This window comes from Scyliorhinus torazame, chromosome 6 (genome assembly GCF_047496885.1).
Source record: "Scyliorhinus torazame isolate Kashiwa2021f chromosome 6, sScyTor2.1, whole genome shotgun sequence".
Classification (NCBI taxonomy): domain Eukaryota; kingdom Metazoa; phylum Chordata; class Chondrichthyes; order Carcharhiniformes; family Scyliorhinidae; genus Scyliorhinus; species Scyliorhinus torazame.
The window spans coordinates 115,342,449-115,369,720 of record NC_092712.1 but is presented as its reverse complement, the minus strand read 5'-3'; the positions used below and the strand labels follow the sequence as shown (position 1 = coordinate 115,369,720).

Below are 27,272 nucleotides of genomic sequence, written 5' to 3'. Positions count from 1 at the left end.
CACATGTATGCTGTTGACATCCAATTCTGCCTGACCAACCAACCCCTTTCTTGACGCCTCCATGTCTCAGAGTTGTTAGTTGGCTCATCTGCTATCCTGTACTAGTCCTCTGGCTAAATTGGGAAGCTGAAGGCATTGAGCAAGATTTTCCACAGCCCGCGCACCCCTCCCCCCCCACCCCCTCCCGCGCATGAGGGCGCCATGCCGTGCAATTCAAGGCAGCACAAGCGGCCATTGGCCAGCAGTGGGATCACCCAGTCCTGCAGCTGTCAATGGGGCTCCTGTTGTTCACACCCTCTGCCGCCTGGGAACCCGCAGCGAGGGTCGCCATCAGTGGAACCGGGAAGATCCCACCTACGGGAACAGCAAGAAAAGTCCGGTTGTTGTATTCAGAACCCCATCACAAACTCTGTTCTCTAATCACAGACTCCACCTCAGATAACTTATGTATGAACCAACATCCTGGTTAAAGTAAATACTGAAACATATACATTGAAAATATTTATTTAACCTGCACACAAAGGAAAACAGGACACACTGTACAGTAAACATGGCAGCAACATAACATTACAATTAATTTAAAAAGGTTGGAAGGACCAACTTCCTGTTTTATAAACTTGTAATATGCAAGATCAAAGTAAACATCAATGTACAATGTGACATTTATTGCTATTTCACAGCCATCAGGGAAATGTTTAGAGTGACATTTCTGATCATTAAAAAAATTGGAAGTTTTCTCTGTTGCTGTATAAATAAAGATGGGCACCTTATGCACATTATCAATTAATAATTGTGTGGTTATTTAAACGCATTTGAATAACCAGTTAATTAAAAGACAGCTGCCATTTACTGCACCATTATTACTGACAATCATTTTTCAGTAATTGGTAATATTACTACAGCTTGCAAAAAAATAACAATATGGAGCATTATTTTCTGCTGCATAATCTGTGTTCATTTTCACCTTAATTGGTAAAGACATTCTGCAGTGTGGAACTGGTCAGGGTGGACAGAAGTTCAATGCCCAGTCTTTGCTAAATTAGCCGATCCCAGATTGGACAGTGGCACCAATGTTACAATTCACCTCTCTCAGTATGTAAATGCACAATGTGTCACAACGTGTCATCGAGACCACGAGTGTCCTAGATTTTATCCTGCCTCTTGTATTTCTTTAAATTTAGAGTACCCAATTCATTGTTTCCAATTAAGGGGCAATTTAGCATGGCCAATCCACCTACCCTGAACATCTTTGGGTTGTGGGGGCGAAAGCCACGCAGACACGGGGAGAATGTGCAAACTCCACACGGACAGTAACCCAGAGCCGGGATCGAACCTGTGACCTCAGCGCCGTGAGGCAGCAGGGCTAACCCACTGCGCCACCGTGCTGCCGCCTCTTGTATTTCTTACGTTAAGGAAGAATCACCATTCAGTAAGGGTAGGATCTGCCATGGCTGTTTCTTATTCTATGATCAGATTGCCTGCCAACACTTAACTGTCTTAAGTTCACATGAAGAATAGACAAGGTACAGGATGGTAGCAAATAGACATGCATCTGTAACAGCAGGGTTAGCACCTTCAATAGAGGGTGAAAAAATATGGGAGTGGGTGGGAGAGAGTATGTGATATGAATCCATTGGTGACAATTTTAATTTAAAACTTGGGCAGATAGAAATGTTGCAAATAATTTTGCTAAAGCATTTGCCCTCTCGATATGCAAGGCAAAGCTTCCCTGTTGTTAATTTAGTAACAGATTAGAACAAAACACAATCAATTCCAATTTTAAGAAAGTTGTCAAATTCATGGAGTAAAATCTTTCCCACTTACAACTTTTAAAAGACACAAATAATCCCCACGATTCAGTGGTACATTCAGCGTCCATGATGGTGAAGGTCCCGGCTTAGACCCCAGTCTACGCCGAGCTTGCAGTTCTTGCTGGTACAGGAGTAGAGGGACCATAGCACCCCTTGGTTAAGAAAAGGAACAATCATTTATGATTCTCCTTGAAGACTGTCACTTGAAGACTCCTACAGGAAGTGTGCATGTTGACCATGGACTAGGTGACGCACAACTAAGATGCCCCCCAGAGTCAATGGACCAGTCGGATGAGTTATCATTGGGAAAATATCTCTGGGGAACTGTGTCCCAGTGAGGTCAATGTCCCGGAAGGAGATGAGGAAGTGACAGAAAATGAAGAGGAATAAGTCTCAAATGTCAATATTCACAATCTGGTACAAACGCTATAGCAATATCTTAAATATTCTACAGATTAAATTAAAATAAACACTGAGCCAAGTTAGCAGTCACGTTAATACAGAATATATATTAATGATAGGGATTATGCACAATTCCTTTGGTCACACCAATTGTTCCCCAGTTACCAAAGGTGCCTTTAGAATACTAGCTCATTATGGTCCTTGGTCCCTTGATCTCCAAGTCTGAAAGCTAAAATATGCATTGCCAGAGTAACAGAGGGTGACCATGAAAGCGAAAATCTATAAGACAAAAGAAAATACATACTTTAATTCACTTCATACTATTCAAATACATTGATTTTGGCATACATCAGAGGATTTCTGGGAATCCTGCAACAAGTAACACAGCTCCTGACTTCGCAAAACCTATTCACCATCTACAAGGCACAAGTTTAAAAAAAAATCTTTATTGTCACAAGTAAGCTTACATTAACACTGCAATGAAGTTACTGTGAAAAGCCCCTAGTCGCCACATTCCGGCACCTGTTCGGGTACACAGAGGGAGAATTTAGAATGTCCAAATTACCTAACAGCATGTCTTTTGGAACTTGTAGGAGGAAACCGGAGCATCCAGAGGAACCCCACGCAGACACAGAGAGAACGAGCAGACTCCACACAGACAGTGACCCAAGCCAGAATTGAACCTGGGACCCTGGAGCTGTGAAGCAACACTGCTAACCACTGTGCTACCATGCAACCCATTCCTATTGGGATGTTAGGAGTGGGATGGAATACTCTCCACTTGTCTGGATGAGTGCTGCTCCAACAACATTGAAAAAGTTCAACACCATTCAGGACAAAGCAGCCCACTTGATTGGCACCCCATCCACCACCTTAAACAGCCACTTCCTCTGCCACTGACGCACAGTGGCAGCAGTGTGCACCATCTACAAGATGCACTGCACAACTCACCCAGGTTCCTTCAACAGCACCTTCCAAACCCACAAATTCTACCACCTAGAAGTACAAGGTCAGCAGATGCATGGAGTCATCAGCACCTGCAAGTTCCCCTCCAAGTCACACACCATCCTGACGTGGAAATATATAATTGTTCCGCCCCCCCCCCCCCGTAAGTTAAAAAAATTTTTTTAACAGTACTCTATTCATTTTTTCCAATTAAGGGGCAATTTAACGTGGCCAATCCACCTAACTTGCACATTTTTGGGTTGTGGGGACAAAACCCACGCAAACACAGGGATAATGTGCAAACTCCACACGGACAGTGACCCAGAGCCGGGATCGAACCTGGGACCTCGGCGCCGTAAGTTGGCCAAAGTGCTAACCCACTGCGCCACCGTGCTGCCCCTCGCCCCCGTAAGTTGGCCAAAGTCCTGGAACTCCTTAATAGCACCTGTGAGTGCATTATGCTAGATGGGTTGATGTGGTTCAAGAAAGCAGCTCACCACTACCACCACCTTCCCAAGGGCAATTGTGTACGAACATACGAACAACAAAGGCTGACCTCGCTAGCTTCCCACAAAATAATAAAATACAAATAAAGCATGACAAATAGGAGATGGAAATACTACAAAAAATGAATCGAAATGCTAAAATGTGGCAAGTCTGGTTCAACAATGCCAATTATTATATGCATGTTTTCAGCATTCTGTCCCTCGACCCCATTACATTCCAGGCCTGACGATCTAATCTTTGGCTTCTGTTTCATTGAACTGGCCCACCAGGGGCAGCTTTATCAATTTAAATGTGTGCGTGTGAAGGCAGGATAGGTGAGAAGGCAAATCCTTTCTCTGAATGCTCCTAATTTTTCTTCTTTTCCTCACTAATTTTCTTCCATACTCTCTTAAAGACACTGAGTCAGGCTGGGATGTCACTCTGAGTGCTAACACCATTCTTTACAGTTTCACAATGGGTGGGATTTCCCCCTTTGGAGAAGGAACCGTCTTTCTATTGGGAATTTGGATGAGAACCTTACTGCTAGTTCACCTGACTGGACTCCACATCCACAAATAATCCAGGAGTCAAAAGCAACTCTTCAGATGGGCATTGCTGTCTGTGGTGAGAATGGCAAATAGGAGTAATTTTTAACTAGTTTGGCTCTTGTTTACCCAATAAAACGGGTATGTGCACACGTGGACAAAGTATGAGATCCAAAATTGACTTACTGTTGAAGCTATCCAGCAGTTGTAGTTGTGCGTGCCTTCTCCAGCTTTTTTAATTGAAATGGCATCCACAATTGAGGCTAAGAGGTATAACAAAGCCGCGCTGGCATTAAAACTCAAGCCCTGTAGTTAAAAGACACAGCATTATTACCCATATAAATACTAGATTAGCACTGATATACAAGTCTTATGGAGACATTTCTAATGCAGAATTAGGTCAAGGAAGAAATTTGCATTAATATAGGACATATTGAACATATCAAGGTATCTGAAAGCACCCAGCCAAAAGAATTGCTTTTTAATGTTGTCACTTATGCCGACACATGCAGCAATGAATATTCACAAAGCAAGGTCCCACAAACAAGTGAGATGAACAATCAGTTCATCTCTTTTTGGTGTTTCTGTTTGAGGAGACATTATTGGCTTACCAGCTAGGTATGAAATAACTAAGGTTTATTTACAACAAACTATCTTACAGAGTCTTGCAGCTTTGTGGCTGCCAGTCAGCGTTCAGAATCGACCAGAGGCAAAAGGCCCGCTTGGGTGAACTCCCACCGTGGTCCTGTGATTGTTTTATTTCTGGGTCATGTGTCCCTATCAGCTGATCGTCCCTTAAAGGGGTCAGACACCACATCATTCCCACTCAAGATCCCTTTATACAATGATGAAAGTTAAATTATACAATTCCCAATTAATTTATCATTCAACCCATTCAACCAGTCCATCATGGAATTTGTCTCTCTGGTGGTTTCTGCTTTCTGGCAGAGCGGCATAACTCCACTGAGTTGGGTGCTTCTGCGGGGGTACTTTCTGTAGAAACTACTGCACCTGGTATCTCCTCAGGTACTGGAAACTCAGCCTCATCCGTTTCTGTGGTGGCTGCAGGCTTTCCTGTCGCAGGTTGACTTGGTGCTTTGTTACTCAGAGAACCAACAACATTTCCTTTTTTTTTAATAAATATTTCATTGAAAATTTTTGGTCAACCAACACAGTACATTGTGCATCCTTTACACAACATTATAACAATACAGATAATAATGACCTTTTTTATATAAACAAAAAACAACAAATAAATAAATATTAAATAACAAAAATGAAAACTAGCCCTAATTGGCAACTGCCTTGTCACAAGCTATACCCCCCCACCCACCCACCCCCATCCCTCCCCCCCCCCCCCCCCCCCCCCCCCCCCCATGTCCTGGGCTGCTGCTGCTGCCTTCTTTTTTCCCCCATCTATCTTTCCGCAAGATATTCGACGAACGGTTGCCACCGCCTGGTGAAACCTTGAGCCGACCCCCTTAGGACGAACTTAATCCGCTCTAGCTTTATGAACCCCGCCATATCATTTATCCAGGTCTCCACCCCCGGGGGCTTGGCTTCTTTCCACATTAGCAATATCCTGCCTCTCTCGCCTCCTGCACTCCCGGCTCTTGTGCAACCCCAAATATAGCCAACCCCCAGCTTGGTTCGACCCGGACTCCTACTACTTTTGAAAGCGCCTTTGTCACCCCCACCCAAAACCTCTGTAGTGCCGGGCATGACCAAAACATATGGGTATGATTCGCTGGGCTTCTCGAGCATCTCGCACACCTATCCTCCACCCCAAAAAATTTACTGAGCCGTGTTCCAGTCATATGTGCCCTGTGTAATACCTTAAACTGAATCAGGCTTAGCCTGGCGCACGAGGACGACGAGTTTACCCTGTTTAGGGCATCTGCCCACAGCCCCTCCTCGATCTCCTCCCCTAGCTCTTCTTCCCATTTCCCTTTTAGTTCGTCCACCATAGTCTCCCCTTCGTCCCTCATTTCCCTATATATATCCGACACCTTACCATCCCCCACCCATTTCTTTGAGATGACTCTGTCCTGCACCTCTTGTGTCGGGAGCTGCGGGAATTCCCTCACCTGTTGCCTCGCAAAAGCCCTCAATTGCATGTACCTGAATGCATTCCCTTGGGGCAACCCATATTTCTCGGTCAGCGCTCCCAGACTTGCAAACTTCCCATCCACAAATAGATCTTTCAGTTGCGTTATTCCTGCTCTTTGCCACATTCCATATCCCCCATCCATTCCCCCCGGGGCAAACCTATGGTTGTTTCTTATCGGGGACCCCCCCAATGCTCCGGTCTTTCCCCTATGTCGTCTCCACTGTCCCCAAATCTTCAGTGTAGCTACCACCACCGGGCTCGTGGTGTAGTTCCTCGGTGAGAACGGTAATGGGGCTGTCACCATAGCCTGCAGGCTGGTCCCCCTACAGGACGCCCTCTCTAATCTCTTCCACGCCGCTCCCTCCTCCTCTCCCATCCACTTACTCACCATTGAAATATTAGCGGCCCAATAATACTCACTTAGGCTCGGTAGTGCCAGCCCCCCCCTATCCCTACTACGCTGTAAGAATCCCTTCCTCACTCTCGGAGTCTTCCCGGCCCAAACAAAACCCATGATGCTCTTTTCTATCCTTTTAAAAAAAGCCTTCGTGATCACCACCGGGAGGCACTGAAACACAAAGAGGAATCTCGGGAGGACCACCATCTTAACCGCCTGCACCCTCCCTGCCATTGACAGTGCTACCATATCCCATCTCTTGAAATCTTCCTCCATCTGTTCCACCAACCGCGTTAAATTTAGCCTGTGCAATGTGCCCCAATTCTTAGCTATCTGGATGCCCAGGTAACGAAAGTCTCTTGTTACCTTCCTCAACGGTAGGTCTTCTATTTCTCTACTCTGCTCCCCTGGATGCACCACAAACAGCTCACTCTTCCCCATGTTCAATTTGTACCCTGAAAAATCCCCAAACTCCCCAAGTATCCGCATTATTTCTGGCATCCCCTCAGCCGGATCCGCCACATATAGTAGCAGATCATCCGCATATAAAGATACCCGGTGTTCTTCTTCTCCCCTAAGTATTCCCCTCCATCTCTTGGAACCTCTCAGCGCTATCGCCAGGGGCTCAATCGCCAGTGCAAACAGTAATGGGGACAGAGGACATCCCTGCCTTGTCCCTCTATGGAGCCGAAAATATGCCGATCCCCGTCCATTCGTGACCACACTCGCCACTGGGGCCCTATACAACAGCTGCACCCATCTAACATACCCCTCTCCAAAACCAAATCTCCTCAACACCTCCCACAGATAATCCCATTCCACTCTATCAAATGCTTTCTCGGCATCCATCGCCACTACTATCTCCGTTTCACCCTCTGGTGGGGCCATCATCATTACCCCTAACAGCCTCCGTATATTCGTGTTCAGCTGTCTCCCCTTCACAAACCCAGTTTGGTCCTCGTGAACCACCCCCGGGACACATTCCTCTATTCTCATTGCCATTACCTTGGCCAGGACCTTGGCATCCACATTTAGGAGGGAAATTGGTCTGTAGGACCCGCATTGTAGCGGATCCTTTTCCTTCTTTAAGAGAAGCGATATCATTGCTTCAGACATAGTCGGGGGCAGTTGTCCCCTTTCCTTTGCCTCGTTAAAGGTCCTCGTCAGTACCGGGGCGAGCAAGTCCAAATATTTTCTGTAAAATTCAACTGGGAATCCGTCCGGTCCCGGGGCCTTTCCCGTCTGCATGTTCCTAATTCCTTTCACCACTTCTTCTACCGTGATCTGTGCTCCCAGTCCCACCCTTTCCTGCTCTTCCACCTTGGGAATTTCCAGCCGATCCAAAAAATCCATCATTCTCTCCCTCCCATCCGGGGGTTGAGCTTCATACAATTTTTTATAAAATGTCTTGAACACTTCATTCACTCTCTCCGCCCCCCGCTCCATCTCTCCTTCCTCATCCCTCACTCCCCCTATTTCCCTCGCTGCTCCCCTTTTCCTCAATTGGTGTGCCAGCAATCTGCTCGCCTTCTCCCCATATTCATACTGTACACCCTGCGCCTTCCTCCATTGTGCCTCTGCAGTGCCTGTAGTCAGCAAGTCAAATTCCACATGCAGCCTTTGCCTTTCCCTGTACAGTCCCTCCTCCGGTGCTTCCGCATATTGTCTGTCCACCCTCAAAAGTTCTTGCAGCAACCGCTCCCGTTCCTTACTCTCCTGCTTCCCTTTATGTGCCCTTATTGATATCAGCTCCCCCCTAACCACCGCCTTCAACGCCTCCCAGACCACTCCCACCTGAACCTCCCCATTGTCATTGAGTTCCAAGTACTTTTCAATACATCCCCTCACCCTTAGGCACACCCCCTCATCCGCCATTAGTCCCATGTCCATTCTCCAGGGTGGGCGCCCTCCTGTTTCCTCCCCTATCTCCAAGTCTACCCAGTGTGGGGCATGATCCGAAATGGCTATAGCCGTATATTCCGTTCCCCTCACCTTCGGGATCAATGCCCTACCCAACACAAAAAAGTCTATGCGCGAATAGACTTTATGGACATAGGAGAAAAACGAGAACTCCTTACTCCTAGGTCTACTGAATCTCCACGGGTCCACACCTCCCATCTGCCCCATAAAATCCTGAAGCACCTTGGCTGCTGCCGGCCTCCTACCAGTCCTGGACTTCGACCTATCCAGCCTTGGTTCCAACACCGTGTTAAAGTCTCCCCCCATTATCAGCTTTCCCGTCTCTAGGTCCGGGATGCGTCCTAGCATTCGCCTCATGAAGTTGGCATCATCCCAGTTCGGGGCATACACGTTTACCAAAACCACCATCTCTCCCTGTAATTTGCCACTCACCATCACGTATCTGCCCCCGTTATCCGCCACTATAGTCTTTGCCTCGAACATTACCCGCTTCCCCACTAATATAGCCACCCCCCTGTTTTTCGCATCCAGCCCCGAATGGAACACCTGCCCCACCCATCCTTTGCGCAGCCTAACCTGGTCTATCAGTTTCAGGTGCGTTTCCTGTAACATAACCACATCTGCTTTAAGTTTCTTAAGGTGTGCGAGTACTCGTGCCCTCTTTATCGGCCCGTTGAGCCCTCTCACGTTCCATTTGATCAGCCGAGTTGGGGGGCTTCCCACCCCCCCCCCCTTGCCGGTTAGCCATCATCTTTTTCCAGCTTCTCACCCAGTTCCCACGCAGCTGTATCTCCACCAGGCGGTGCCCCCCCGCCCATCCTCTCCCGTACCCACTCCCCCCTTTCCCCAGCAGCAGCAATCCAGTAATTCCCCCCTCCCACCCCCCCCCCCGCTAGACCCCCCGCTAGCGTAATTACTCCCCCCATGTTGCTCCCAGAAGTCAGCAAACTCTGGCTGACCTCGGCTTCCCCCCGTGACCTCGGCTCGCACCGTGCGCCGCCCCCTCCTTCCTGCTTCTCTATTCCCGCCATAATTATCATAGCGCGGGAACCAAGCCCGCGCCTCTCCCTCGGCCCCGCCTCCCATGGCCAACGCCCCATCTCCTCTACCTCCCCACCTCCCCCCAACACCACCTGTGGGAGAAAGAAAAGTTACCATACCGCAGGATTAGAACATAAAACCCCTCTTCGCCCCCCCCATTCGCCCCACCACTTTGTCCAAACGTTCTTTTTCATAATCCACTCATTCCAGTTTTTCTTCTACAATAAAAGTCCACGCTTCATCCGCCGTCTCAAAGTAGTGGTGCCTCCCTTGATATGTGACCCACAGTCTTGCCGGTTGCAGCATTCCAAATTTTATCTTCCTTTTGTGAAGTACCGCCTTGGCCCGATTAAAGCTCGCCCTCCTTCTCGCCACCTCCGCACTCCAGTCTTGATAAACGCGGATCACCGCGTTCTCCCATTTACTGCACCGAGTTTTCTTCGCCCATCTAAGGACCATTTCTCTATCCTTAAAACGGAGGAATCTCACCACTATGGCTCTGGGAGTTTCTCCTGCTCTCGATCCTCGCACCATAACTCGGTACGCTCCCTCCACCTCCAACGGACTCGTCGGGGCCTCCGCTCCCATTAACGAGTGCAGCATCGTGCTCACATATGCCCCGACGTCCGCCCCCTCCACACCTTCAGGAAGGCCAAGAATCCTCAGGTTGTTCCTCCTTGCGTTGTTTTCCAGTGCCTCCAACCTTTCCACACATCGTTTCTGGTGTGCCTCCTGTATCTCCGACTTCACCACCAGGCCCTGTATATCGTTCTCATTCTCGGCTGCTTTCGCCTTCACGACCCGAAGCTCCTGCTCCTGGGTCTTTTGTTCCTCTTTCAGCCCTTCGATCGCCTGTAGTATCGGGGCCAACAACTCTTTCTTCATTTCCTTTTTTATCTCCTCCACGCAGCATTTCAAGAACTCTTGTTGTTCAGGGCCCCATATTAAACTGCCACCTTCCGACGCCATCTTGGTTTTTGCTTGCCTTCCTTGCCGTTGTTCCAAAGGATCCGCTGCAATCCGGCCACTTTCCTCTCCTTTTTCCATCCGTGTCCAGGGGGAACACCCTCCTGGTTTACCGCACGGTGTTTTTAGCCGTTAAAATTGCCGTTGGGGCTCCTATCAAGAGCCCAAAAGTCCGTTTCACAGGGAGCTGCCGAAACGTGCGACTCAGCTGGTCATCGCCGCACCCGGAAGCCCAACAACATTTCCTGCTGGCAATGTGGTTTCAGAATGTAGAACTGGCTGCTGGGATATCTGTCTTCCACGTAAGTGATCCACATGTTTCCTGACAATTCTATCTTGTATATTCACTCTGTAAGACAGCAGTCCTGTCTTTGCTTCAACCCTTTGTTCCCGGCTTGGTCCGCTTCTGAAATTTCTGACTGCTTCATCTATTGCCAATGACCTTGCTGCTTTGCCTGAATTGAGGTTTTACTTCTGACTGCTCTGGCTGGCCTCTATCCTCCCTGGCAAATTCGGAAACACCAGACTTAGTCTGGTATGAAGAAGCCGATACATCAATAATTCCGCTGGCAGCACTCCTGTTGTTTAATGCTGCATTGTCCGGTGTCCTCAAAGAAATAGAGACATTCTGGTTTCCAGACTCGCACCTGGCTGCTCTTTAAGACCTATCTTGAAGATTTGAACTGCTCATTCAGCCTGCACGTTGGATGTTGGGTGGTATGGCATGGTCCGGATATGCTTTCTACCAATCATGGAGGTGAAATTGAGTACTCGTGAAGGAAGTTCCATTATCCAATACAATTACTGCAAGTATCCCACTGATGCAATTTCTCATCTGTGGCATGCAACGTGTCGACTTCATTTCAAACACTTCCATCCACTTTGAATGGATATCTATCAGAGGCAAAATCATCATGCCCAAAAAAGGCCCCACATAATCAATGTGGACATGCACACATGGCCGACCAGGCCATTCCCAAGGGTGCAAAGGGATCGTAGCTGGCAACTTCTGTTGCAACTGCCACTAATTGTAGTGCTTCATTAACCTCTCAATGTCGGCATTTATGCCAGGCCACAAAACATAACTCCTGGTGAACATCTTCATTTTGACACACCCAGATGGGCACTGTGTAATTCAGCCAAGTGCTGGTACAGGGGCGACTACCCTCGCTCCCTAAAGTATAATGCCAGATTCACAACTGAACTCATCTTTCCAAATGCAATATGGCTTCATCTCTTCAGACACTGGCTTGTTGGTCCATCTGTTAATATTCTGTGCTTCACTTTAGATATGATGTGGAGATGCCGGTGTTGGACTGGGGCGGGCACAGTAAGAAGTCTTACAACACCAGGTTAAAGTCCGCCAGGTTTGTTTCGAATCACTAGCTTTCGGAGCGCAGCTCCTTCCTCAGGTGAATTCACCTGAAAGCTAGTGATTCCTGTTGAACTTTAACCTGGTTTTGTAAGACTTCTTACTATGCTCACTTTGGATAATAGAGGGTCTCTGCTGGTCCAATATTTGATTTGCTGCGCCAAAACTGCAACATATCCAAGAGGTTTGCCACCATCACAATTTCCTGTAGTACAGGGTCTTAAAAAGAGCCAAGAGGGGTTTGTGGTCCATTACAATGGTAAAATGCCTTCCATACACATACTGGTGGAACTCCTTTACTCCATACTCGGATTTCCCATTGAAGCCACCCCATGCGCCAGGAAACCTGTGGCGGAAATGTTCTGCCAGCTGAAACAGAGAATTCCAATGGGCGTCGAATTCCGGCCCACATCTACCATCCCTGAGTCCTTAAGACTTCCCCTTTCCACAAACAACATCCAAATTATGCAAATCTATAAGTAAAATCCAGCTTTTAGTTACCACATAATACAGGGCTGATAGTCAAGCCGAGGAAATGTATTTTCCTGGTGGAGCGAAGATCTTTATGCTGCCTTTACAGAAGATTTCTGTACAACCTTGGCTCGAAGACTTAGATCCTTGCCTAGGCTCCTGGCTCTTATACTGGGGACTGGCCTCACAGGCGGTTATATGTAAAGCCGCCTCTCCGCTTCTGAGGGTGCTGGCAACTATATATCGTTTGTCTAGACACCTGCATCTCGTTACTTTTAAAATCGCATCTCACTATAACTTTTGAATGCTGGCTATTGCTATCGCTAAGCAAACCTACACATGTTGTTGGGGAGATCACATTCCATCAAGCCTGGTTTGCATTTGCATTACTGCTGTTACTAGGCAGATTTCTACCTATTGCTGGGCAGAACCTTGACAATGGCCTGTCCCATATAGGTCACCAGTTAACTGATGTGTTGCTGAAACCCAAAGGCAGTTCTCCTTCTTGCCAGTACCTGTACCTGTGTTCCCCTATGAGGGTAGCGGATGTTTCCGTGCCTACTTCCAACTCTATAGGTCTATTACAAACCAAAAGAACCACTGTGATGGGGGCTACCTTGCCCGCTTTCACTTTGTTCAGTGAATGAACACTCAATCATTTGTAGGAACATCTTCTACACTGTACTTGCGATGTCATGATGTGGAGATGCCGGCGGAGTCTCACACTCCTCAACCACCTCGTACACCAGCTCTACAGCAGACGCCGAAACCTGGAAACCAAGATAGAGTCCATATTCTCAACTTGCGCTCAGGATGCAGCAGACCAGCTACGGAACACCGCCAAACAGATGAGACAACGATACTACACCACCTATATGCACACCAAGAACAGGAACCTTGAGAAACTCGGCATCACCACCAGCAGCAACCAAGCCTCCCCCGGTTCCACAGCAGAAAACAATACAAGGAAATCTATTGTCAACCTGTCGGACTACACCCTTCAACCAGACAAAATCGAAGTCCTTAGCAGAGGGCTCAATTTCTGCACCACCACCAAAATGGACCCCATCAGTCTCGCTGCAGACACAGAGGAAGTCATCATGCGAACGAGGCTCCGGGAGTTCTTCTACAGACCCCAAGAGGCTGACAGCGAACCCAATGGGACAACCAATGAACCGGAACAGAAGACCGAGAGATCTGCGGTGCGGCAACCGAAGAGGAAAGAGTCAAATTGGACCCTTCCGGAAGGCCGCTGCCCCAGACTCGACATGTATGCTCAAGCCGTCCGGAGTCGTGTCAATGCCAGATTCATCAGTCACATTCACAAGACAGCTCCGAACATCACCCAAGCACAACACAACGCCATCCGCGCTCTCAAGACCAACCACAACATCGTCATCAAACCAGCAGACAAAGGAGGGGCCACCGTCATACTGAACAGAACAGACTACTGCAAAGAAGTGTACCACCAACTCAACAACCAGGAACACTGCAGACAGTTACTCGCAGATCCGACCAATGAACACACCTGCCAACTCAACAGACCGATCAAGACTTTGGATCCAGACCTTCAGAGCATCCTGCGTGCTCTCATCCCACGTACTCCCTGTGTTGGAGATCTCTACTGCCTCCCGAAAGTACACAAGGCCAACACACCAGGTCGTCTTATTGTATCAGGCAATGGGACCCTGTGTGAGAACCTCTCTGGCTACATCGAGAGCATCTTGAAATCCATCGTACAAGAAACGCCCAGCTTCTGTCGCGATACGACGGACTTCTTACAGAAACTCAGCACCCATGGACCAGTTGAACCAGGAACATTCCTCATCACAATGGATGTCTTGGCGCTCTACACCAGCATCCCCCATGATGATGGCATTGCTGTAACTGCCTCAGTACTCAACACCGACAACTGGCAATCTCCAGATGCAATTCTGCAAATCATCCGCTTCATTCTGGATCACAATGTCTTCACCTTTGACAACAAGTTCTTCATCCAGACACACGGAACAGCCATGGAGACCAAATTCGCACCTCAATATGCCAACATCTTCATGCACAAGTTTGAACAAGACTTCCTCACCGCACAGGACCTTCAACCGACTTTATACACCAGATACATCGATGACATTTTTTTCCTTCGGACCCACGGTGAAGAATCACTGAAACGACTACACAATGACATCAATGAGTTCCATCCCACCATCAGACTCACTATTGACTACTCTCCAGAATCGGTTGCATTCTTGGACACACTCATCTCCATCAAGGACGGTCACCTCAGCACTTCACTTTACCGCAAGCCCACGGATAACCTCACGATGCTCCACTTCTCCAGCTTCCACCCTAAATACATTAAAGAAGCCATCCCCTATGGACAAGCCCTCCGTATACACTGGATCTGCTCAGACGAGGAGGAGTGTAACAGACATCTACAGACGCTGAAAGATGCCCTTGTATGAACGGGATACGGCTGCTCGACTCATCGATCGACAGTTTCAACGCGCCACAGCAAACAACCACACCAACCTCCTCAGAAGACAAACACGGGGCACAACCAACACAGTACCCTTCGTCATCCAGTACTTCCCTGGAGCAGAGAAACTACGACATCTTCTTTGCAGCCTTCAACACGTCACCGATGAAGATGAAAATCTTGCCAAGGTCATCCCCACACCCCACTACTTGTCTTCAAACAACCACGCAACCTCAAACAAACCATTGTTTGCAGCAAACTACCCAGTCTTCAGAACAGCGACCACGACACCACACAACCCTGCCATGGCAATCTCTGCAAGGCGTGCCAGATTATCGACATGGGTACCACCATTACACGTGAGAACACCACCCACCAGGTACGTGTACATACTCGTGCGACTCAGCCAATATTGTCTACCTCATACACTGCAGGAAAGGATGTCCCGAAGCGTGGTACATTGGCGAGACCATGCAAACGCTGCGACAATGGATGAACGGACATCGCGCGACAATCGCCGGACAGGAATGTTCCCTTCCAGTTGGGGAACACTTAAGCAGTCAGGAACATTCAGCCTCTGATCTTCAGGTAAGAGTTCTCCAAGGTGGCTTTCAGGACGCGCGACAACGCAGAATCGCCGGACAGAAACTTATAGCCAAGTTCCACACACATGAGTACGGCCTCACCCGGGACCTTGGATTCATGTCGGATTACATTCACCCCCCACCATCTGGCCCGGGCTTGCAAAATCCTACCAGCTGTCCTGGCTTGAGACAATTCACATCTCTTTAACCCGTGTTTATTCCTCTCTCCAGTTGCTCCGTCTAGACCTGTAGACTTAATTACCTGCAAAGACTCGCATTCAAAGCATCGTCTTGCATCTTTGACTTTTGTCTATATAAACGTTTCTGGATCCCACCTCTCCATTCACCTGAGTAAGGAGCACTGCTCCGAAGCTAGTGATTCGAAACAAACCTGTTGGACTTTAACCTGGTGTTGTAAGACTTCTTACTGTACTTGCGATGTGTCACTGCCTTTAGCACTGAGCAGGCTTGGCTTGCTCTTATACTGGTGCCTCAAGTGCCCATTCCTGTGGCATGAATAGCATTCTGCTTCCTTAAATCTGCAAGGTCCTTGAGAGTGATTACCCAGCAGAAGTAACACCACGATTCGATACTTGGTATTGCATTCACTCTCCTAAATCTTCCGACTCTGCTGCAAAATTTGCTTCCCTTTTAAAACTAGTGCCTTCACTTTTGGTGCCCTTACTGACTGCAGCTTCCTGCCCTAACTGATGAGCCGTGTCGCCATTTTGTGCACTCTAAAGTTCCTGTGCACTCTTCTCAGTGCTCTCCATCTCCAGTGCTATTTCCAGCACCTTTTTTAAATTTACATCTGGCTCCGGTAACAGCTTTCTCTGGGTGGTCTCGTTATTGACTCCACAAATGAAGCGACCTCTCAGCATATCGTTCCGGGTGGCCCCGAAACCGCAGTGCTCTGCTATTTGTCTTAGATTCGTAATGTAGGTTGCAATGGTCTCTCATGGGGCGCTCCTCATGGAATTAAACTTAAAATGCTGCAGGATGACTGAGGGATTTGGATGATAGTGTGTCTTCACCAAATCCACTGGGTGTGTTTCAGCTGATTAATGTTAAAGTCCCCTTTTGGGTGCGTTTAGTAGCGTGTTTCTCGGTTGCTGCAGTGCAGACAAACAATCGCTATTCAAAGACACTTTGCTGTTTTTTTCAGCTTCGGGGAGCTTCTCCCCACTGAGGCCACACTTAGAGGGATTTCCTGCTGTGAGCTGATCGCAGATTGGGGCGCCATTTTGATCGGTGGCCCCGATCTCCCCCCCCCCCCCCCCCTCCCGTTATCAACCACCCCCTCACTCCCCCAACTTTGTTGAGGCCCATGGGAACACCCTCCCCTCACCCCATTCCAATTACCAAGGCCCACTCGCGCCCAACACTTGGCACTGCCATCATGGCACCCTGGCAGTGCCACCTGGACACCCTGGTAGTGGCATGATAATACTGCCAGAGTGACAGGCTGGTAGTACCAAGGTGCCGGGGGAGTGCTAGGGTACCTTCCTACCCTGTCTCCGACCATCTGGAGGTTCCCAACGGCCTGTCAGACTGTCCGAGGTGCCTTTATGCCTGCTTCATGTTTGTGTGAACCGGCACTAAACGGTGCACTGGCGAGGTGTTGCAGGTGCGGCTGTTGAGTCTCGGGGACTGGGTGAATCTAGCTTCCGGCTCCTTTAAAAATGCAGATCTGGATCTTGCCCAGTGAGGGTAAGACCCAGATTGCGCCGGGCTCCGCGTCGGGTGACTCACGATCGGCCCAAAGCAGAACCTGATTCACCCACTTATCCTGGATCCACGCCGAGCACAACAGGGCCGCTGAATCGTGCCCACTATTTCCATGAATGAACTAGCATTGGGGAACATATGGCTGTGGATTAGACTGTAGGCCTGGGTCGCACATACATGCTTAAAAGAATTGCCTTCTTCTTCCCCTCCTCCTCCTCTCTTCTGAGGCCATAAAATAATTATGTAGATGTTCTTGTATTGTTCTTTGGTGTTCAAAAGGCATCTCGACAAATACATGGATACAATGGGTATAGAGGGATATGGCACAAGGAAGTGAGGGTTTTGACCAAGAGTGGTATCATGACCGGTACAGGCTTGGAGGGCCGAAGGGCCTGTTCCTACGCTGTATTGTTCTTTGTTCTATATACTGTGTCCAATCCTCAATGGAGGCAACAAAGGGATCTAATTCATCGAATAGAGGCATTTTTCCTGAAACATTCTTCTGTTCTGCAACCTGACTTGGACCTAATCCTCTGCTTTATCCTCGTCACCAATGTGATAACGTTGGTTCACCAGCTAGGTGTGAAACAACTAGGGCTGATTCTCCGACCCCGAGACTAAGTGTTGACGCCGGGGCAGGATTCATGGACTTTAACGGCAGCAAAACTGGCGCCGAATCTGGACTGGTTCAGTGACTGTGGAGGGGTTAGCACCGGTGCCACATGGAACACAATCGATTGTAATGAAAAACGGTGCGGGATTCGCCGGGACCGTGATTGACATTCGGGACGCTGCAGCCGCATATACACATTACAATCCCCACACACACTCATCACAGCCAACAAGGTGGCACTGGTTGCACTGTAGGGAGCCTGTCCCACTGATGGGTCAGCTGGGGCGAGAGGGTATCTGGGGGAGTGTCCTGGGGGACACCCATATGACCTGTGGTCTCAGTGGGCAGTCAACGGCCTGCGTAGCTGCATGGCAGGCCAAAGCAATGGTGCTCCAGATCCATCCACCCCAACTCCACAGCCCACCTCCTGGCCACCCCCTGCTACTCCCCCTGGCCCTGGCAGAAGCCCCCGAAACCCCGGCCAGCAGCACAACTGTCAGAAAACTATGGCCATGTTGGACACGTTCAGTACACCCTCTCTCTCCCTCAGCAGCCACGACGGCGGTTTCATGATTTTTAAAAGCACAAGTAAACCTCGCCGTCGTGAATTCGGAGACTGAGAATACCAGGTTGGGCACGCAAATTTAAATGCAAACGTGCGGTTTGGAACGCATTGACTCCTCTGTTGAGGTGATGGAGAATTGCGATTTGACCTGAAATCGGAGTGTGCAGGGTCAGTGGATTGGCCACGATAAATTGCCCCTTAATTGGGAAAAATAATAATTGGCCACTCTAAATTTAAAAAAAAGAAAAAGAAGATTTATTATATTACAATGGGATACTCTACGTTTGCTAGAAGACAGGACAATCATATTTTGTGAACCTGAAAATGTTAAATGTTCACATTGCTCTGGGCAGCTTTCAAACTGTAAATCAGTTTACAATATAGGCGCATTCTCTACTTTGAATAGATTATAATTGAAGAATAACATGCAGGCAGTGGCCCATGCACTATCTGCCTCGAAGGAAATCAAGAGAAGTCTACATATTACATGAATGAATTTCTACTACCCATCCCCCAAACGGAATATAGAATTGTTCACTACTACAACCTCTTATTTTTGTGACCTGCATGTTTTTCAATCCCTCTGCACAGTCAATTGCTCCAAGGAGCTAAAATGCTATTCAAGGCCACTGTCATTTAAGTCACAGTCACTGTCCAGCACATACTTTAAGCACTATATGTATATAACAATTCCAGCAAATCAGGGGTTCTATACATGAGGGAGGACTGCTTTCCACTGCAAATGGCTGCACACCTCTCTACAGCAAGTCAGTGTCCTGAACTATCTGGCACAGCTGCAAGGGACCACAGTCCAAAGACTTCCCACCATTTCCATCTCTCTGATGTTGCAAAGCGAGACAAAGAAACCTGACAGGGGTGATCTCTCTGAGGTCTTTAAAAGAATAAATGGATTCAGTGATCAGGTGAGAGAAACAATTTCCTCTAATCGGAGCCATTTTAAAATTACAGTTAAGCCATTCAGTAACAAAATCACATGGTATCTTTTCAACCAAGGGGAAACTCCTATCACCACAAAAAGCTGCTGAGTCTCGCTCAACCGGAAATTTCAAAACCGCAACCCAGAGATTTGGCCAGGTAAATATGGATAAAAAGGCAAACAAATAGTGTTGAGTTAGAGATCAGCCCTGATCTAATAGGGTCACAGAAGGGCTGAATGGCCTACTCCTCTTATGTTCAAATGAGCTGCCTCTGGATATACTGAAGATTCATGCTTTTTAAAAAATAATTTTAAGTGCCCAATTCATTTTTTTTCCAATAAAAGGGCAATTTAGCGTGGCCAATTCACCTAACCTGCACAGCTTTGGGTTGTGGGGGTGAGACCCACGCAGGCAAGGGGAAAACATGTAAACTCCACATGGACAGTGACCTGGGGTCGGGATCGAAACCGGGTCCTCAGCGGCGTGAGGCAGTAGTGCTAACCACTGTGCCGCTGCTGAAGATTTATGCTGGCCCACGTTTTGCATTCCACGTACATCACAAGAATTCCCTGCATTACCATCCTCAGTGACTGACTTACGGTCATGGGCTGGATTCTCCGATTTAAAGAGTAAGTGCTGACGCTAGTGTGGGAACAGTGGCGTTTTACGCCCAAAAACACGGCGCAAAAGCTGCACCGATCCTCCATCTGGTTGGGGGGGGGGGGGCTGGCAGGCACACAGCGTAAAGCCCCCGGCTTTACCTGCACATATGACCACAGAATTGCCGGGTCCGTGGCCGCGCAGGTGTACAGCGGCGTTCTGCAGCGGCCGCGCCGTGCTACATGGTGGCAGCCGTGCGTGGATCTGGCCTGCCAAAAACTGTCCCCCTTTGACCATGCTCACAACCCCGGGACCACCCCACCCCCCCCCCCCCACCAGCACCCCCAGCCCCCGCCAAAGCCCCCTCTGCCCACGGAACGCCCCCCCCCCCCCTCAGTTCCCCCCAAAAATAGGATAAATGTTCCACGCCATCGGGACTTGGCCCATCGGGGGCGGAGCATCAGGGAGGGCCTGAGGTAATGTCCTGAGGCCATCCCGACAATGTGCGTCATACTTTTTTGTTTTGTGAAGGGGAGGTCGTGTCTCACTAACTTGATAGAGTTTTTCGAGGAGGTCACTAAGATGATTGATGCAGGTAGGGCAGTGGATGTTGTCTATATGGACTTCAGTAAGGCCTTTGACAAGGTCCCTCATGGTAGACTGGTACAAAAGGTGAAGTCACACGGGATCAGGGGTGAGCTGGCAAGGTGGATACAGAACTGGCTAGGTCATAGAAGGCAGAGAGTAGCAATGGAAGGATGCTTTTCTAATTGGAGGGCTGTGACCAGTGGTGTTCCAAAGGGATCAGTGCTGGGACCTTTGCTCTTTGTAGTATATATAAATGATTTGGAGGAAAATGTAACTGGTCTGATTAGTAAGTTTGCAGACGACACAAAGTTTGGTGGAATTGCAGATAGCGATGAGGACTGTCAGAGGATACAACAGGATTTAGATTGTTTGGAGACTTGGGCGGAGAGATGGCAGATGGAGTTTAATCCGGACAAATGTGAGGTAATGCATTTTGGAAGGTCTAATGCAGGTAGGGAATATACAGTGAATGGTAGAACCCTCAAGAGTATTGAAAGTCAAAGAGATCTAGGAGTACAGGTCCACAGGTCACTGAAAGGGGCAACACAGGTGGAGAAGGTAGTCAAGAAGGCATACGGCATGCTTGCCTTCATTGGCCGGGGCATTGAGTATAAGAATTGGCAAGTCATGTTGCAGCTGTATAGACCCTTAGTTAGGCCACACTTGGAGTATAGTGTTCAATTCTGGTCGCCACACTACCAGAAGGATGTGGAGGCTTTAGAGAGGGTGCAGAAGAGATTTACCAGAATGTTGCCTGGTATGGAGGGCATTAGCTATGAGGAGCAGTTGAATAAACTCGGTTTGTTCTCACTGGAACGAAGGAGGTTGAGGGGCGACCTGATAGAGGTCTACAAAATTATGAGGGGCATAGACAGAGTGGATAGTCAGAGGCTTTTCCCCGGGGTAGAGGGGTCAATTACTAGGGGGCATAGGTTTAAGGTGAGAGGGGCAAGGTTTAGAGTAGATGTACGAGGCAAGTTTTTTACACAAAGGATAGTGGGTGCCTGGAACTCACTACCGGAGGAGGTGGTGGAAGCAGCGACGATAGTGACATTTAAGGGGCATCTTGACAAATACATGAATAGGATGGGAATAGAGGGATAGGGACCCAGGAAGTGTGGAAGATTGTAGTTTAGTCGGGCAGCATGGTCGGCACGTTCCTGTGCTGTACATTTCTTTGTTCTTTGTACTCGTTTTGGAGATGCGGAGCATCACAAAAGCGGCGCCGCCCCCAATTTCAGCGCAAACGGGGATTCTCTGGCCGATCGCCGAGCACGATCTCAGCGTTGGAGACCGGAGAATCCCGCTCCATAGCTAGTGTTAGCCTAAATTGACAGTTACACCAAACACTTGGCAAGAATCACACTCTGTTAATTCACTATACAGAAGTATTAATTGAAGAAAATAAAACTCCTGTCCAACTGCCATACTCAATTATATCTAAGGTTAAAATTCCACTAAACTCTACACTCTCTGCCATTCACACTCCATTGGCCTTCCTCAACTCAATATTCATCAAGCTGCTTGGGGAACCCTGGTATGAATGAGCTGAACTGAGATCAACGGACAATTATTATTCCAGAGCTTTAGGATCCACCAGATTTTTATTTTTTTTAAATTTAGTGTATCCAATTAATTTTTTCCAATTAAGGGGCAATTTAGCGTGGCCAATCCACCTACCCAGCACATCTTTGGGTTGTGGGGGCGGACCCACACAAACACGGGGAGAATGTGCAAACTCCACACGGACAGTGACCCAGAACCGGGATCGAACCTGGGACCTCGGCGTCGTGAGCCAACTGTGCTAACCACTTGCGCCACCATGCTGCCCTTTAGATTGTAAGATCTAATGAGATCTCGTGAGGCATCGCGACCTGGATCCCACCCATTGTGGGTGGGATCCAGATTTGCATATTCAAGTGTGCAGTCAGGCTTACTTGAATATGTTCGCACCGGATTTACTCAAGGCGTCGGAATGTACGCCCGTGCCTCGGAGACCCTGAACAAGCACCATTTAGTGCTGGTCTTCATCAACGTGGACCAGGTGTGCCGGCACTCGGGGGGGAGGGGTCTCTCAGGCTATCAGGAGGGGCCCCTGTGTGGTCAGGCTCTGGACAGGTGGTACCCTGGCACCCTGATGCTACCCTGGTGCAGTGGGGCATGATGTCACTGCCAGGGTGCCCAGATGGCACTGCTGGGCTGACAGTGCCAAGGTGCCCGGGTGGCATTTTTACACAACGCGGATAGGGCCCAGAGGTGCCCTGCCCTTCTGAGGTGGGGTGCAGGGGACCTCGAGGACCTCCTCATTGGGGGGTTCAGAGATTTATAAATAGGCGTCATCCAAATTTGCATGTTCAAGTGTGCAGTCAGGCTTACTTGAATATGTTCGCGCCAAAGTTACCCAAGGTGTGGGATCTAATGCCCCCGCCTCTGAAACTCTAAGCAAGCAGCATTTAGCACTGGTCTCCACCAAAGTGGACCAGGTGCACCGGCACTTAGGGTGGTCTACTAGGCGATCGGGAGCCTCCGGATCGGCAGGCTCTGGGCCGGGTGACACCCTGGCACCCCTGATGCCATCCAGGCACTGTGGCAATACCAGCATGGCATCCTGGTGGCACTGCCAGGTTGGCAGGGGCACTGAGGCTGGCAGTGCCAAGATGCCCCGGTAGAATTTTGCCCACGCCAGGGATCAGTCCTGGGGGTGCCCTGCCCTTATGACGTGGGGAGTGGAGGGCTCAAAGACCTCCTCATTGGTAAGTTGGGTGGTTGGGATGGTCCGGAGGCCGTGGTGGGTTCAAGATCAGGATGCCATTTAAAAATGGCCCACCCATCTTTCCCTGCACTGGAGAGCGGGCTCATTCCTGTTAAATCACACCCTAAGTATTTTCACACCACGTGTTAACTTAACTGCTCTTGCCCTTCCCTGCTACCTCCTCCAGTTAGTTTATCTTCACCTCTAGCTTTATTCTCATACTGTTCTTAACTGAGCTTAGCCAAAGCAGAAATTGGGACTGAAAAATTGACCAGAGCTCCCGTTCTAGGGATGGGGGGGTCCTACTCTGGAGAGATGCATATGTGCATGTCAAGGCAGGATCAGCAGTAATGCTCCACAGAAAGTAGTCGAGGCCAAAACATTGTGGGTGGGATTCTCTGGTGCGGCGCACTCCCGCCAGCAGTGGGATTCTCTGTCGCGCCAGCCGGCCAATGGGGTTTCCCATTGTGGGCAGCCCCACGCCGTTAGGAAATCGCCGGGCGTGGGTGCGCTTCCTGCACAATGGAGAATCCAGCCCCATATATTTTCAAGAAGTTGTTCAATTATGGGAACAAAGGATTTGGGGGGGGGGGGGGGGGAAGGCTGGAATAGGTTGAATGATCAGTCAAGACCAGAATGAATTTTGGAGCAGGCTCGAGGGGCCAAATGGCCTCCTCCTGCTGCTATTATCTATGATTCTATGTTTCTGTAATAGCTCAGTTTCTAAGCTCATCTGGCAAGGCTAACATACAGAGGAGGAACCATTCTCCCAACATGAATTAGTAACTCCAGAACAGCAGGTCAGGTATTCAGGAGAATCAATTTGAAGGAATTAGAAAAAGCAAATGGCAAGCCAGAAGGCTACTCACCACTGTGGTCCACGGTACCTGAGGAATCTTAGTGTAGGCCATGGTGATGTAGAAGATCAAAAAGAAGACCGTGAGAACCCAGTAAAAGACTGCCACAAACATTACCCAGCCAAAGGCAGGGACGGAGAAATATTCTGTACTCGCTATCAATATCCACACCAACAGCCCAAGTATCTGAAAAAAGAAGTTTTCAGTGAAAGAGTTTCACAAGATACCAACCCTTCGTTCACTTTCCATACTACCAACGTACAGATTCAATGGGAAATGAGCTGGGCTCAATTCACTGCTTTGAGGATGCTTAAAAAAAATATGGACACAAAAATGTTGCATTTTTATTAAACAAGCACACAGTAGTGACGCAAATCACCAAAACATATTGGTTGCAGCCATGTCACATTATTGCTACATTCCTTCTCAAATCATCAACATCTTTGGTCACCTTTTACATGAAAATATTCCATTGCAAGTGTCAACTCAGCCTTGTTGCTAGATAAAGAAGAACACTGAAAAGGACATCAGGGAAAATGCATAGTTTGTAAAGTTAACTGAAATATTAATGTACAAGCTCCTGAATGTTATTTATTAGTCAAACGAGAGTTACATAAAAGGAATAGAAAGAAAACATACTGCAAATACCGGAAACCAAACTAAAAATAGGGAATGCATGTCTTTTATGACTGATGATGAGTTAATACCACAAATGTTAATCTGACTTTTTTCATGAAAGGCCAACAGAAATATTGAGTTTCCAGCGATTTCCTTTTATTTTAGATTTCCAGCATTTGGAGTTTGTTTCTTTATATTAAAAAGAGAATAAGTGCATTTAATATTAAGTATAGCCACAGCCAACTGAGAAATGTTACAAATGACATATTATCATCGGTTAAAGCAGTCCCTTATGCAAATGTGTGCTCTCAAAATATTATTGTTACTGGTGACTAAAGCTGCACTCTCAGTGCAGTCTGGGTCTCAGGGGAGCAAGGGAACTGAGCCACTCTTTCCCCATTGAGATTTGTAATGTGCAGCTGGCCTTCATGTCAACCAATTGCCTTGTCGGTGGTCAGCAGCATGTTCCCTTATGGTTACACGGGAAACCTATGAGACATGTGTTCACTAACCCCTGTAAGACTGTCGGCAGCTGACAAGGTCCAGTGAAAATCTACTATTCCTTGCCCTGTGCTGATCTATTAAAAAAAAATCTGGCAGGTTGATGTGGCCACCAGCTCTGAAAGATCTCCACAATGGGAGCCGATGGCTGAAGAACAGTGTAGAAGGATCTTTTCCACACCAAGAGGCCATATAAAGGCACCTCTATAAGAAGTTAAAGCTCTTGTCACTGTGAAGTGGAACACTCCTTCCTCCCCTTCCCTCACACCACACTCTCTTTAAAACATTCATCCATTTGTTCTAAAGTTCAAGGATCCCCCAATTGGTTGTTCTTTATGTGGCAGCGTAGGCAGCAAATTCCTATTTGAGATCATCAGTTAATCTGCAGATGGAATGGATTTAGGACAGCAAGGATATTTGCAGGGGTAAGTATTACTGAGACATTAAACATTTAAATAAACTGTACACGCAGGAATCATAAGTACAACTACTGGCCACTGGGTCATATTGCTGTGAGCCAAATATTAATGTTTGAATAGCTACTTGTCTTTGCCTGAGTTCTGATTTTAATATTTTAATTCAGTTTATCTTCCTTATACAGATATAGTACATACTCAGGAGCATTTTCTAAAACCTGACACCGAGCCACATAAAGAGATATTAGGTCAGATGATAAAATTCTTGGTCAAAAAAGTAGTTTTTTTTAATGTTAGCACAGTTGCTTCACAGCTCCAGGGTCCCAGGTTCGATTCCCGGCTGGGTCACTGTCTGTGCGGAGTCTGCACGTTCTCCCCGTGTCTGCGTGGGTTTCCTCCGGGTGCTCCTGTTTCCTCCCACAGTCCAAAGGTGTGCGGGTTAGGTGGATTGGCCATGATAAATTGCCCTCAGTGTCCAAAAAATGTTAAGTGGGGGTTACTGGGTTACGGGGATAGGGTAGATACGTGGGCTTCAGTAGGGTGCTGTTTGTAGGGGCCGGTGCAGACTCGATGGGCCGAATAGGCCTCCTTCTGCACTGTAAGTTCTATGATTCTAGTGTCTTACAGGAGAAAAGCAAGGTGGGGGGGGAGGAGAGAACTACTTTTTCTACAAGAATTTCACAAGCAAAAAATGCTCTAAATATGAACTGATAAACCTGTTGCATTCCTCCATGTGCTGTACTATTCTTCCTATATACATTGCTGGAGTTAAATGATTCCCCTCGCCACTGATAGGGTATTCCACTTACATTCTGAAGAGCACCACCCTGTGGCTGCAACTCTACATAACAATAATGTAAGAGCTCAAGAGCCTCACCCAGTGAAAATAATCTAGTATTACAATAATAGCATGAAATCTACCACCTTGCTTTAATTTCAGAATACTTCTCCCGAGTTTTGTGCACCAACTTTTCTCCTCTCCCCTTCAGGATCTGCGGGGAAGCTGACTCCCGATGTTTGATGGATGAGCTACTCAAACCATTCGATAAGCAGAGGTCCCTCAGCCTCCAAGAGAGTTACTTCAAAGTGAATAATTACAGAGGTAAACATGACGCCAAACGAGATACACCAAGGAAATGGTGCAAGAAGACATAGGTTTAATATTATGAAGTAGGACTTGAGGCCAGACATCAGAAAGTATCGCCTCATGCAGAGGTAACTAGTAGCTGAGATCTGCTAATTTGAGACAAATATTTCTTTAAAATTTCTAAATAAATCTTTTTTTATTAGTGTTACAAGTAGGCTTACATTAACACTGCAATGAGGTTCCTGTGGAAATCCCCTAGTCGCCACACTCCGGCGCCTGTTCGGGTACACAGAGGGAGAATTCAGAATGTCCAATTCACCTAACAAGGAGGTTTCGGGATGTGTGAGAGGAAACCGGAGCATCCAGAGGAAATCCATGCAGACACGGGAAGAACAGGCAGACTCCACACAGACAGTGACCCAAGCTGGGAATCAAACCCAGATCCCTGGCGCTGTGAAGCAACACTGCTAGCCACTGTGCTAT

At 48.0% G+C, this 27,272-nt stretch overlaps 1 protein-coding gene across 2 annotated transcripts in view; it reads right to left on the bottom strand.

Moving 5' to 3' along the window:
• Window positions 1-488: 488 nt before the first annotated feature.
• cmtm8b (CKLF-like MARVEL transmembrane domain containing 8b) overlaps window positions 489-27,272 on the bottom strand; it is a 144,569-nt gene continuing 117,785 nt past the window's right edge. For both annotated transcript variants that reach the window (XM_072508708.1, XM_072508707.1), the window contains 3 exons: window positions 24,180-24,353; window positions 4,376-4,495; window positions 489-2,492 (listed from right to left, as the gene is read on the bottom strand). In XM_072508708.1, the coding sequence (XP_072364809.1) occupies window positions 2,406-2,492; window positions 4,376-4,495; window positions 24,180-24,353 (381 nt within the window). In that variant the 3' untranslated portion in view covers window positions 489-2,405. The remainder of the gene's footprint in view (window positions 2,493-4,375; window positions 4,496-24,179; window positions 24,354-27,272) is intronic.